At 53.9% G+C, this 14,461-nt stretch overlaps 1 protein-coding gene across 1 annotated transcript in view; it reads left to right on the forward strand.

Moving 5' to 3' along the window:
* Nucleotides 1-1,097: 1,097 nt before the first annotated feature.
* The window catches only part of HS3ST3B1 (heparan sulfate-glucosamine 3-sulfotransferase 3B1), a 39,929-nt gene continuing 26,565 nt past the window's right edge, over nucleotides 1,098-14,461 (forward strand). Inside the window, exon 1 of the mRNA XM_025864212.2 lies at nucleotides 1,098-2,516. Coding sequence (XP_025719997.1) covers nucleotides 1,963-2,516 — 554 coding nt within the window. The 5' untranslated portion in view covers nucleotides 1,098-1,962. The remainder of the gene's footprint in view (nucleotides 2,517-14,461) is intronic.

Here is a 14,461-nt window from a genome sequence, read left to right on the forward strand (position 1 = left end):
CGGGCTCAGATCGGTTCCGCCGTGAAGGCTTGCACCGGCAGTGAACTGCGGCGGGGGCGGCGGCTCTCGGTGAGTCACCCCAGGGGGCGACACTCAGCCCCGGGGGCCCAGCTGGGGTCGGAATCGGAAGGAACGTTCTGTCCCGCAAAGGCGCGAAGCCGGGCCTTGGAGGCCGGCTGGCCCCGCCGGAGCGGGGTTGCAGGCACTGAAAACTTTCTGAACACTAGCGGGATGAACGTGAGCATCCCGAGCCGCCGAACTGCAAACGTGCAAACGCCGGGGCAAGAAGACGGCGGCGTGAGTCACCGGGCGAGGGCTTCCGCCGCGAGGGTTTACAGCTCCACCGAAGCTTGGCTTCCCCGCCCCGAGAGTCCCTTCGCAGCAAACTGGAGAGAGCAACTAACACTGGATTTTGACTTAAATAAGTGCAACTCAGTGATCGATTCGCTCCAGGTTGACTTTGACTTAAAAAGAAAAAAAATCGGTGGGAAAGAAACAACACCTGATCGTTAGTGCAACAGGTCAGCAAACCGAACTGTCTCCTACTAAATGAAGGCGAATGGAATGTTGGCTTTAATGTGGATTCAGGGAAAGGGGAAGAGAGAACATTGTCTTAAACCTGACGTCCCCAACAAACTCATATCCGGACAAAACTTTCTACACGTGACTTTCACCCTCCCTTTTCGACCACGGGAAACTTCCTACTAGACTGTCTCACAGTTAATTTCTTCCTTCGCTCCCCCGACCTTTCCCGGCGGTTTGGGAAGGTAGGGAAGATTTTTCCCCGAAGACCGTTTACACCAGTCTCAGTTAACCCACGGCCCGAAAGAGATCAAGCCCTGGCAAAGAGTGAGAAGGGAAAACTTTTTTAAAAAGTTGACAGCCCTTTACAAACTTTCCACTTAAACTTCCTAAACCGGTGCCTGTCCCGGAAGCCCCCCCACTCCACCCCGCTTCCGAGTCCCCGGCGTGGGATGGTCGGGTCTGGGGGCTGCAGGCATCTCTGGCCTGACTCGCGCTCCCCCCACCCCCTTCCTTCCTACTGCACAACACACACACACACACACACACACACACACACACACACACACACCACGAGCCCGTCAGCGAAACATCTGGATCTGGACTCGAGTCCCGACACAAGGGCAACTACACGCCAAGGCTGGCTCCTGGGGAGCGAGTGCGGAGATGCGCGCGGGAGCGGGAGCGCACCCCAGCATCACTTGGCGGGGTCGGGCCTCTCCCAACCCTCGGTCAATCCAGCATCCTTCCGACCATCTGCTCCTGTCACCAGCCCCTGGCTCCGCCCCCCCGAGTCCGCCCCGTATCCCGCAGCCAGTAGCAACCTCCGACCTCTCTCCACCGCCCCAAACCCTTTCCACACCCCCACGTTCCGGGAGCCGGTTGGCTGCTGAACGCTCGGCGAAGCGCCTGTGCTCGCAGGGCGCTCCGGGTTTCTGGTAGGTGGAGCGACCCGTCACTCCGGAAGGCTGGGCCCGCCCACCCCACCTCGGTCTCGGGCTCTCTTCCTGCGCAGTTCTTCGCAGCCTCCGCGGGGAAGTGCCGGGGCAGCTCCCTGGGCTCAGTTGGCAGGACTGCGGGAAGGCAGCCCCGGCCAGCGGCCGTGCGCACCGTCTGGAGTGAGCAGGGAGCGGGAGTGCGTTGTTCTCTTGCCCGAGCAGGAGCAGCTCCTGGGCCAGCAGTTGCCGCCACCCCGACTTTCGTTCCAGTTGAGGCTCCTCCCGGGCAACATGTCAAAAGCCGCCACCGCTACAGCTGCCGCCGCCACCTGGGGAAGAGCAGCAGCGGCGGCGGCGGCGGCGGCGGCTGCGGGCGCGCGGGGGCAATAAGCCGAACGACTCCGGCGTCCCGCGGGCCAGGGAACCCTCTCCGCGCTCACAGCTCCGGCGGGCCCCGCGCCATGTGCTGAGCCATGTCCCTCGCCGCGCCCCCGGGCTGCGCATGGGGCAGCGCCTGAGCGGCGGCCGATCCTGCCTCGATGTCCCCGGCCGGCTCCTGCCGCAGCCGCCGCCGTCCCCGCCACCGGTGAGAAGGAAGCTCGCGCTGCTCTTCGCCATGCTCTGTATCTGGCTCTACATGTTCCTGTACTCGTGCGCCGGCTCGTGCGCCGCCGCGCCGGGGCTGCTGCTGCTGGGCTCGGGGTCCCGCGCCGCCCACGCCCCGCCAGCCCTGCCTCCGGGTCCCGATGGGACTGCCCCCAGGCTGCCGTTCCAGGCGGCGCCGGCCACCCCGCAGGCTGCGGGCAAGGAGCCGGCCGAGGGCGCCGCGAGCCAGGAGGAGCAGAGTCCCGAGACGCCGGACTCCCCCAGCTCCATCTCCAGCTTCTTCAGTGGGTCCGGGAGCAAGCAGCTGCCGCAGGCCATCATCATCGGCGTGAAGAAGGGCGGCACGCGGGCTCTGCTGGAGTTCCTGCGCGTGCACCCCGACGTGCGCGCGGTGGGCGCCGAGCCCCACTTTTTCGACCGCAGCTACGACAAGGGCCTCGCCTGGTACCGGTGAGTTTCCCTACCGGGGCCAGGGCCAAGGGCCAGGGCGGCAGCCGCGACCAAGAGCGGCAGAAGAGGGAGATGTGGCATGTGCTGGGGAAGTGACAGGGGTACAGCCCCCGACCACCGGGGGCGGGGAGGGGCAGACAGAGGAATAACCCGCGGCGCCCAGAATCCCGCCCCAGCGTGGTACGGGGTGCGCGGGGCTCCGCTCTCTCCACAACGCGGAGAAACTTCTCGAGGAGCTCTGGAGGCTCCGTGGCCCGCGGTGCGCCCCTAGAATTAATCAAAGAAGGGGGACGAGCGGCTGGGGTGGCGCCCCAGGGAAGCGCGCAGCCGTCTCTGACTGCGGCCGTTTCGCAAATGAATCGATCCAGTGTTGCTCGGAGTTTAATTTTTCCTTTCCGAGTCCGGGACGTTCTGCGCCCAGCCGGTCACGGTCTCCACCCTAGACCAACTTCTGGAACAGCTTCTGCTCCCCAGATGGGGATGGGGATCGGGGTGGGAGAGACGGCGTCTGTAAACTTTCTTCCTACAATCTTACTTTTTGCTGGAACCCGAAGAGGGTCAGACCCACTTGGCTGGCCGGCAACTTGGGCATCGGGAGGGTGAGCTGGGCGGGTGGCCCGGCGCCTCCGCCTGGCAGACCGGCAGACTGGCGGACGGGCGGGCGGCGCGGAGCGTGGAGCGGTGCTGGTCCCTGTCGGGCAAAGGCGCGCACTGCAGCCGGCGGCAGCGGCGCGCGGCTTTGAAGGCTCCCGGGCGCCTCCGGCTCAGCTCGCTGGTTTCCGCCTCCTGGGCCCGGGTGCCGGGAGAGCGCGGGCCGGGACCCCGTCCCCGCGGGCCCTGTACACGTAGGGGCGCCAGGAATGTAAGGGGTTCATTGATTGACAAAAGTGCGTTGCCTCGAGATCGGGGCTTCCCGAAACTCGGTTTTCGGGTCGGGTTGTGGGTCGGGCTCCAAAGGGGCAGCGGCCCTCAGGGTCATAATCACGACCCCTGCCCAAGGCTTTCCAAAGCTACCGGTCTTTGGGGTGAGCTTCTGGGTTGACCGAGCTTCCGGTGAGGCGCGGGTGGGCAGGGGGTCCAGATTCCGGCCTTCGGAAACTTCGTCGGCACCCAGGGGCCCCAGCCACCGGCCCCCACCCGGTTATCTCTCTGGTTACCAACCTCCAATCCTCACAAGTATGACTCCGTCGAGTCCCCGGCAGGCACCTTCCAGGCCCTCGAGATGCTCGGGACTTCGGAAAACAAAAAGGGGAAGTCGAACCGAACCCCGTCCCCTGTTCCCATCCCCCCTTCTCGGCCCCGGGAGAGAGAAAAGGAGGGCTGACCCAGCGGATTAAAAATCGCTCTCTTCCCAGCCTCGTCCTCCTCCTCCCTTTTGTCCTTACTGTTTTTCTTATTGTCAGGAGTTGCCCAAGTCTCGAGGTTTAGCCAGCCGTGACAGTCACGCTTCCCATCGTTCGCGGGCCGTGGACACCGGCTGTTAAGCATGGGGGCTCCGGAGTCCGACGTCTGGATTCGCGTCCCGGCTCTGGCGGCTCGCTGGGGGCGCCGAGCCTCAGCGCTCCCATCGGTGCAGTGGGGAGCCTGTGCTTCCCACCGGGCGCGGGGGAGTGCGCCGGTGCGCTCGGGTGCCCGGCTGGCACGTGGGGGCACGTGGGGGCCTCTCCGATTGTTACCAGGGGGCCACCGAGTGCATTGTTGTTACTACTTTTCCTCCTCCTGGGGGTCGGGGCTATAACGAGCGCCCTTCCAGGGGGAACCCACGAGGGGCCGGAGGCAGCCCGGGATTTTCGCAGATCAGAGACCGAGGGGCTGGGTTGGGAGGAACCGGCAGGAAAAGCGCCGAATCCGTCAAGTCAGGCGGTCGTAGAAGCACCTGGGGCAGGCTGTGGAAATCCCCACAGGAAGTTTCACGAAGGTTCTTAGGCGGCCGCGCTCCACCTGCCACGTTCCTTTTGATTGACTCAACCCTGCTGAATAAAGGACGAAGCCGCACTGGAAAGCCTCGCTGCGCGCCTGCCGCGGGGAGCGCAGCCGGGGAGCCTCCGGCGGGACCCGGCGCCCGCGGGCCGCGTTGCGAGCGGCGCGCCGGGCGGCTGCACTTCGGGGAGGCGGGAGGTTCGTCGTCTAACCTAGCGGTCCCCCTAAACGGAGGGGCCGAACCGGCGGGGCCAGGAGCCCCAGGGCCGGCGGCGCTTACCCCGCGGGTGAGCGGGGTGGCGGGAGGGGCAAACGAGAGACCCCGCAGGTCGCCCCACGCGCCGCGACCCCGGGAGGCACCAGCTGCGCCCGGCGGGACCGCAGGCTGGGTGACTGTTTTTCAGCAAGGGGAAAAAAAAAAAAAAGTCTTCCAAAATGCCAGCTGCTTGCTTAATTTTTTAATTGATTTAGAATATTCTGGATGTCTGGGCCAACGTGTGGGCTCAATTATTTTGAAGGCAGCCGCTTTAACTTTAAACAGACCCCACCGGGAGGAGACGCCTGTCCCAGAACGCTTTTCCTAAAATCGGTGCCCGGGGAGCATCGCTCGCCCTGGCTGGAGCTCTCTGGGCTCAGCCCAAGCGTAGCTGCTCGCGGGGAGGTGCGTGCTCCTTTGTAGCTCCCGCTGCGCCCGCACGGTCAGGCCGCAGACTGGAGCCGAGTATAAATAATAATTAACCGGAGAGCGTTGCAGTTCGGAAACGTGGTTAAAACAAGCCCTCAGAACCAGAACAGAGGAGGAGAGGGGGGAGACATTCTGGAGGCATTTAGACATTTTGGAGGCATTAAGAAACTACGGGCACGGGTGGTTGAATCCGACAGGCGGGCTGGCAGTCTGCAGGAGAACGAGGGCTTGGCTGTGTTTGTGCAAGTCGTTAATGGGTTTAATCCGCTGATACACAGCCTTGCTGAGTGGCCTAGCCGGTAAACCCAGGGCCTGGGCGCATTTGCATGAAGTCTTAGAATTGGATCGTAGCTCTTCCCACTTGGCGTCATGAGACACGATCGGCCCGAAAGGGAGGGATCGTGGTGGGATCGGAGCCTCCCAGGGTGGCGACACGGACCTGACCTTGCCACCCGTCGGAAATCAGGCGCTTTTCCGCTGCCTTACCTGCTACAAAAATCGAAAGTGCTACTAGTAGGTGTGGTTCATCTGCCCGGGACCCGAGTTTGTTTTAGTCTGGGATTAAGACTCTTGTGGTTTGTTTTTTGTTCCCCCCCTCCCCCAGTACCTTATCCAGCTCGCCTTTTCTCTCTCTGATCAGGCCTCCCAAACTTAACAGGTCTTTAAAGGACCCCACGGAGTGGCTCATCAGGACTTTTGGTGAATCTGGCCCTTATCTTCTGTGTCATGGTTGTGAAGGTGTTTGAGAAATAGGGGAGCAGTGGTTCAGGAGACCCTCATATATGCCAAGCCTGGAGAAGGCACCCACCCCCTACGTTTAGGCTCTGACTAGGGGTCTGACCTTTGAATTTAAAAAGAAATATGTACTTTCTTTAATCAGTTTCTCTTCTTGATTTGGCTCAAGTGTGGTAGATAGTCATGAATTTTAATGACCCCAGTTTGGGGATTAAGTTAGGCAAACACTGTGTGATTCTTGGTTTTTTTGTATAGAGAAATATGCCTTAGACAGGACAGTGGCAGAACTCCTTCCCTCATCTTGACTCTTCTTTCCATTTTTGGTTGTACAAAATAAGCTGACACTTCAATGCTGTGGCCACATTAAAAAAAAAGTATAGTGTGTGGGTGGTTTAATAATGTTGATAGCTAGCACTTACTGAATGTTTTCCCTGTGTGCCAGGCACTGTTTCAAGTTTTACAGGATTAGCAAATTTAATCCTCATTACAGTCCTGTGAAGTAGGTACTTTTACAGGCGAAGAAACACAGGCACAGAGCGGTTAAGCAACTGGCCCAAGGTCTCACAGCCAGAAAGTGGCAAAGGCTGATACAGCCACCCACCCAGGCAGTCCTGATGCAGAGGTCACCCTGTGCTGTGCCACCTCGCTTAAAGTGACCCAAGCATGATGTTGGTCACATACGGTGAGTTCAAAACCTGGTTTGCTTTGAAAGAGTTTGCGTTTCTCCGCAGCATAGGACGGTCAGAGTCCATGGAGTCATTAAAATGACAAAAATACCACTCAAATATAAAGGCAGAGAAAACATAGGGAGTGTCCCTAGTAAGAGCAGATTTATTCTTTTCCATTTGCCTTTTTTAAGGCTGGGAGGTGTGTGGGAGGACATAGGGTTAAAGAAGATGTTACAGAACTTCTTGGAATGAATTTATTCATTAAAAAAAAAATACAGTGCCCAAATCCACACTGAAAACTTGTACTCATTAACCAAAAGACAGTTACAACTAACACTTTGAGCAGATTTCTTTAGAAGTAGATTCTAAAGCCCAGTCACTTCAGAAATGTCTCTCTTGAAAGCCGGTAGCTGAAAGTAGCAACTTTTCCTGCGTTTTCAATTTAACAAATGCTGAGAAAACTGATTTCTCTCCTATTTTCCTCTACTGGTTCTGTGAAAACCTGGTGGCAAGGACTGCTTCTGTCTTCACCGAGGGAAATTTAAGATCCGATCTGATTGGAGATAATCCTTTTTGAAGTAATTTGCACTTTCTCAGTCCTGGAGTTTAAACCAAATGTGCAACTCACTTCAAGCTGCTGGGTGAAGATCAAAAAATCTACATTTATATGCAACAATTTGAAATACAAACCATCATGTTACAAAGCTGTCAAGATTTATTAGCAAGACCGTGTAGCATGTGTTGAACTCTGGTTTTAATTAGGCACCTAAATTAGACCATAAAATGGTTGATTAATCTTTTACAAGTTGAGGGGAAAATATAACATAAATTAACCTAATCATAAGTGTTTTCCCAGATGCTCCGAGTTAATAAAATAGTCAATATCTAATAGCAACCTATTTGTTTTAGATAAATAAAAGGCTTAAATGTATGAATTAAATTACCCTTAGCTTCCAAGTGGTATGGCATTAATGAACAGGTCGCCAAAAAATTAGCCTATGTCTTAAAAAATACTTATCGACATAAGATACTATAATTAGGAATTAAATGTTAACTAAACTAGCTTTTGCCTTTTTAAAGGAGCCATGGGTATTAAAAACTTACTATTTAACACAGACTAATACTTATAAAGACATTTTCCCAGCTAAAGTTGTATTGTTTGTGATTTTTTAAGTGATCTGTCACAGCTGTTTTTCTAGTTTGGTGTTTTGTTTTTGTTTGAAGAAAAACTTTTTGAGATCTAGAAAAATCAGTATGTCACAAAACCTCATTCCAAATAACGTATGCTACTTCACATTTTTGTTAAAACGTTGTAGGCGATAAGGTTTTCTGATTACAGAAGTTGACCCTTTTAATTGCAAAAATTTAGAATTAAAAGCACACCAGGAATTTAAAAAAACAACACAACCCACCAGCCAGCTAGTGTTATGAATCAGGAAAGTGGCATTTATTTTGAGCTTCAGAACTGAAGTACGTGACCAAGATTGCTTGCTCTCTGTATATCAGTAGTTTCTCAATACTTTATGTCCTCACTCTATGAACATGGAAATGAAGTTGATTGACAGAAACACAAAATGTCTACTCCAAAGGCAGAGCATAATGAGCATTTCTTTTGCTGTGAATAGAGTTAGTTTCCAAATAGGGCGCTACCTCTTTCATTTAACAGTGGGTGATTTCAGACAGTAAGGGAAATTTCAGTCCTAGGCTGTTGAGATAGTCAGGAATCCCAGCAAAATGAATTCCCCCAAGTATGTGGCATATTTTCAAGGGTAATGAATACAATATGCTGCCTACCTCAAATGAAAACATTTACCATGACTGAAAAGAAATGAGATACTGCTATCTTTGAAAGCTACTTGTAAGTAGAGCATGAAGCTTTTTCTAATATTTAAAACATTACCTTGCTAGAAATCTATTGCTCTCAAACTCTACCAAAATAAAACTGACACCAAATAAAACTGATGTTAGCACGTATCGATATTTTCTTTTCCTGAATTGAGACTTGGGGAAAAGTTGAATGTGAGGAGCAATGACCAGCCTGATAACATGATAATAAATAATTTTAATTATTGCAACCAAGAGGCTATGTGTTAAGGTGCTGCTAATGCTAATAAAATCCCCCATTAATTTTCTTTGCACGTAGGTAAGAGTTAATTTCCTTTATATCGATATCTTAAATTCTTTACATATTTTTGTGACTTGAAATATTAAAAATAGCATAAATTACTGAGTCATTCAAAAAATTTAGCTCACTGCATCATGGGTGAAACGTGTAAGTAGCAACGCTGTGCTACACAGAGTTTTGTTCCCCTGGCAAAGAGCGCTGCTTTTACAAACTGTGACTGTGGATCTGGTTAGAGCGGGACTACCAGAGGGGAATTTGTTTTCTCCTCGCATTATAAAACTATATGAAAAAAGATGGGAAAAAAAGTATGTACGTACATACATATATTCACTGTGACTTTAAGCTGACAACATTTGTCATGGAACAGATAAGCTCGGGGGATAAAATCCTTTTCTTCTCAATATAGCAAATGTGTTAAAAATAAGACTCTGCTTTAACATCAGGTTGGTTGTATTTCAGCCCAGGCTAGACTGTTTCTTGCCAAGGGATCAGTACTTTTAAACACTTTTGACTAGAGTGTGAATGATTCCATGTGCGTCCGTCAAGCGGCTTGGGGGCTTGGGGGCGTAGGATTCAGAATCCCGGTCCCCCTCCCCCCTCCCCCAGTCTCTGTCCCACGCTACTCACTATGGTTACACTTGCTCAGAAGCCCGTACAATGCTGAAAGATTGTTCTGGGCAGTGTGAAGCTTGGGGCAACAAATGGGAGAATGGGAAAAAAAGGGGAAGACAAGTGAGAAGCAGCAGATTTCCAACGCACACTCTTGACTGAATGGCTGAGGGGCAGGAGGAAGGGTCTGGTGACAGAAGCGTCCAATACGTCCCCACAATGCAGGGACATGTGTCCGTGCCCTTCGGGGACGCAGAGGAGCGCTCGCCTGCACCTGGCGCCCGGGAAGGTGGCCGAGCGCGCGGCCAGGGGCAGAGAAAATGGCTCCGCGGCTGGGATCAGTCAGCACGGTGCCTGGGTCGCGCAGGATCACTACGTCGGGTCCCCGACCGCTGAGCCCCGGAGGCAGATGGCGGAGCTTCTCGGGGCGGGGGCGGGGGCAGGGCCGGCGGCCGGCGGCAGGCACGTGACCAGCCGGAGCGCCGCGCTCCGGCCTCACCTGTTGGGTCCGGCCTGGCCGAGCGGCCCGCGCCCGCCGGGAGGAGGGGGGGTGGTGCCGGCGGGCCCCGGCCCCGCGCTGATTGGCCCGAGCGGTTTCCAGGAGGCCAGTGGCGTTCCGCCTACGCGACGGCCCCGCCCAGAAGGGGCTGGCGGAGCCGGGGCGGGCAGGCTTTCCCCGCCGCCCGGCAACCCTCGGGTGGCGTTAGGCTGGGTCCGGAGCTGAGCGGCCCCGGCCGATGTTTGCGCCCTCCCCTCTTTCTGAAGCTTCCTGCACAATTTTCCCCTGCCTTCTGGAGGGGAGGTGTGTCCCCTCGAAATGTTTGCCTCCGTCGGGTAGAGCTGGGGGCCAGAGTCGGCCCCGCCCTCCCTGAATCCCTGGCTGTTTGCGCGCGGGCTGGAATGAATGAATTCTTAGAAGCGGGCGAGGAAACCGTCTTTTAAGGGGCCTGGGGGGAGGGGGAGATGGCTCGCGAGGAAGTGAGTCAGTGGAGTCAGTTGTCAGCCAGCTCGTGTTTTCTCTTTCTTCCCGGCTCCTCACCGTTTTCTCTCTGGGGGGGGGGGGGGGGAGGCACTCTGTAATCCTCGGTTCACCCACTTCTGTGATGGGTGCCTGGAATGCGAGTGCGCGGATTCGGTGGACACCCCAAACTAGCTTGAGTTCCACGAATGGGGCCCGTTAAGTGACAGGATGGAGACAAAAAGTGGGAAAGGCCCCTGGTGGGGAGGAGAGAGGAGGGAAAGGAAACCGCAGATCCCTCTCGGGACCCCCTTCGGATGCCTGAATCTCTGCTGGACGGAGACCGGGTGGCTCGCCACCCCCCACTCCCGCCTGCCCCCAACACTTTTCCGCTGCTCCCCACGTGCCCCTCGAGGGCGCATACTCCCAGGTCGCCCTCCTTCCCGCAGCACCCCCACTTCGTGCCCTCAGCCCAGCAACTGCCCCCTACCCACAGGGGGTTGGAATGGCTCGTCTTGGGCAGCCCCGGAGCGCCCTTCTGCTCCCCCAGCCTGCAGGTGGGCATTCACAAGCTTACCCTTCTCCAGTGCAGTGGAAGGTGATTAAAAAGCCTCCTGTCAGGATGGGATTTACACCGTGCACTGGGATGTCGTGTGGGTTTGGATGAGACACCTTGTTTTGGGTGGGGGCTTGCAGAGGTGCAGGAGATGACCTGTGTTCAAAAGGCCCCAGAGCTCACATAGGACACTGTATGAAAAAGGCCTGGAGCTCACAAAGGACAATGCTCTTTGCTGCAGGGGAGAGTTGGAAGAAATGCAGGATTTGGCCTTATGTCCATTAAAGTAGTCTCCCCCGGGGAGAAGACACACTAAGACAATTAGAGAACAGTCTTTCACCTCCGGATCACTCCCGGTGCCTTCCCCCAGCTGAAAGGCCTCTCCCTCCCCCTGCTTGCTTCTAAGGCTGGAAGCTGGTCCTGGCTCAGCCCAGCCATTCCTTTTGCTGTGCTGTTCCTGGGGTCCCTGGTGCCCTCCAGGCTGATTGTTACAGAGTCTCCAGACACTTAGCATATGCTTGTGCTGCCAGTTAACACAAATACGCAAAGAAGTAAACATCCTGTTCCCAGCCCCGAGCTTTTATCGAAGCCCCAAGTGGGTGCGTGGGTGTGTGTAGGCGGGGTGGGCATAGAGAATAGGGTAGGGGAGCTGATCACTACTTTGTAACTGACTTGAAACACTCAAACGGAGCACGTGAAAGGTGACCTACCATTTTGTCTTTTTTTCTGCAGTCAATGAATAATACCCTCTTATAAATCAGGCTGACCTATTTTTTTTCACTCACCTAACAAGGATTTATTGAGCACTTATTTAAATATACATCTCTATATATAGACTTTATCTTTTAAAAAACAGTTTCAGGCAAGACTGTTGAATCACAGATCTGTACTTCTGAAACAAATAATGCAACATATGCCAAGAAAAAAGAAGAAGAAGATAGCAGCAGGAGGGGAAGAATGAAGGGGAGTAAGTCAGAGGGAGAGACGAACCATGAGAGACGATGGACTCTGAAAAACAAACTGAAGGTTCTAGAGGGGTGGGGGGATGGGTTAGCCTGGTGATGGGTATTCAAGAGGGCACGTTCTGCGTGGAGCACTGGGTGTTATGCACAAACAATGAATCATGGAACACTACATCAAAGACTAATGATGTAATATATGGTGATTAACATAGCAATAAAAAATTAAAAATAAAAAAGTTTTAGGATACAGAAAAATGGAGCAAAAAGACAGTTGCCCGTTCACCCTGTCCTCATACATGCCCAGCCTCCCCCACGGTCACGTGCAGCACCCGTGGTCCGTTTGTTACCACTGATGAACCTCCATGACCCAGCGTCATCATCCAAAGCCGGTAGCTTACATTGGGACTTGCAGAGCTTACAATATTGCTTTTGATGTCGCACATGTTACGGCTTTTGACAAATGTATGATGACATGCATCCGTCTTTATAATATCCTACAGAGTAACACCAGTGCCCTAAAAAAAATGCCCTGTTCGAGCACTGATTTTTATCAAGTGCTATGCTAGGCAGCAGCTGAAGTACTCAGGAAGCACAAGAGATACGAACTTGTCCTTGAGAGGCCTGTTAGTCCGTGAACTAAAAAAAAATCTACAGGCTCTCAAAGACCTCGCAGAGCCATTGAAGCACTGATTTGATGAAAAAAATCACGAGTCCCCCCCCCCCCCGAATCACTAATAATTCGAAACACCCTTTGAAGGAGAACAGGAAGCCTGTGGTAAAATACTGCAAATTAAGAAATGTGGTTGTGTGTTTTACTTTCCAGGAGCTCTCGGAAGAGAGCCAAGGAGATAGGAAGGAGAGGGAATGTCAGTTACTATGTGATGCAATAGGAAAAAAAAAAAAATAGCTCAGCCTTAGTGAGTGAGAGCCTGCTGTGTGCTGGGAGTGATGTTTCCTGTGTGATTTCCCCCACATTGTGGAGGAGGAAAGGGAAGCTCTCAGAGATTGCCTAAGGTCATACAGCTGGATCTGTAGGTGGCTCAGCCTCTTGAACCCACAGCCTCCCAGGGGCCCTGCAAACGCCACATCTTGGAGCTCCCATTGCCGGCTGAAATCTGACCTGGTGTTCCTTCTGGACCAGGGCAAGCCCTCTCTTTCACTGTCCCCCCCCTTCCCCCGCCAGCCACAGACTTCTCCACATAAGACTATCCCCAGGGTTATATTTTTCTCTCTCTTTTTCTGTCCCTATGCCTACTTTTCCTTCTGCTGCCCACACCCACTGCTCAGCCTCATCTCGGCTGGAAGGACATCTCTGTTGATGGGTGGCAGTCTGCATGCTTGTCACGCATGCTCCCACCATCGCTTTTCACACTGTCCCTGTAGCCCGGACTCCAGAGGTGAGATCTTGTGTGTTTGAGGCTGCTCTTCGGACCCCAGCCTCCTTCCGTGTCTTCATTTACCAACCTGTTCTCTTTCACCTGTTCCTTGAAGCTGCCCACAGCCTGCACCACCACCATGTGGCCCCCATTCTGTTCCCAGGATCACACCGAAACTCTCCCCTCTCCCCTCTGCGTTCTCTGACACCCTGGCCACTGTTGCCCCGGTCAGTGGAGCCATCCTGCTGTGTACTGTCCCCAGCGATCCTGCAGGGGAAGGTCTCACCATAGGGCATACCTGGCCCACGCCAAGTCTGTCTATGCCCTTTTCCAAGAGCTTGGCTCCTACTCTGCAGTTTGCTAACTCTCTCGGGTCACCTCCGCTTACCCGTGCGAAGACCCACTGTGCACATGGGAACTTCTGGATGGTGTCCGTCTGTCTTCAAGCCCCCGTTCACGGAACTCCTTCCACACGCCGGAGACTCCAGAGAGATCGTGGCATCAGTAGGAATACCCATCACTTCAATATTTCTTCTCAACCCGGCCTGAGTTTTTTTTTTTTTTTTTTTTAGATTTTATTTATTTATTTTACTGAGAAAGAGGGAACACAAACGGGGCAGTGGGAGAGAGAGCAGAGCAGGGAGCCCGATGCGGGGCTCGATCCCAGGACCCTGGGGTCACGATCTGAGCCGAAGGCAGACGCCTAACGACTGAGCCACCCAGGCGCCCCAAGGGTTTTAAAAACCTGTAAATTCATTGCCAATTTTGACAGAGTCAGAAGTTTCATAAACAAATCCAGATTTTCTGCTGCTTTTAGGATCTGATGGTCCTCATGGTAACAGGTGGCTTAGAGCTGGAGAGCACCTGCACCTGTGAGTGGGGGCGTGTTCTCTTCCGTTTGACACAGTCCCCACTGCTCCTTAATGTCCCCCACTTGGCCAGCTTCACTTCATTTGTTACCTGCCCGGTTCTGGGTCAAGTCATTGCGGGACAGAGTGGGAGCCACACTTTCCCCGGCATCCGCCTCCTTTTCAGGTATGCACTACTTTGGGATTGAATTTTTTCCATCTAGTTCATTGTGGGCATTCTTGTTAGATTTTGGCATCAGCTCTTCCCTACTTGACTTGGTTTTCGTGGTACTCTTGCTGTAAAAATTCTGGGAGAGGCTGCATGGCCTTCTGCCCAGTGGGACCATTTGAAATCAGAAGCATGATGCTGAAATCCGTTCCAATGACATGTTTCTCCTACTTAAAAAAATATTTCCGGTGCTTTAACCGGTTCTTCTTCCTTCCCAGTTGGGGGTCAGCCTTTTGCTACAGACTTTGTGACCTTGGCTAAGTCAGTTTAGCTC

This window comes from Callorhinus ursinus, unplaced genomic scaffold, assembly GCF_003265705.2.
Source record: "Callorhinus ursinus isolate GAN/ISIS: 27379988/994484 unplaced genomic scaffold, GSC_fseal_2.0 scaffold43, whole genome shotgun sequence".
Lineage (NCBI taxonomy): Eukaryota > Metazoa > Chordata > Mammalia > Carnivora > Otariidae > Callorhinus > Callorhinus ursinus.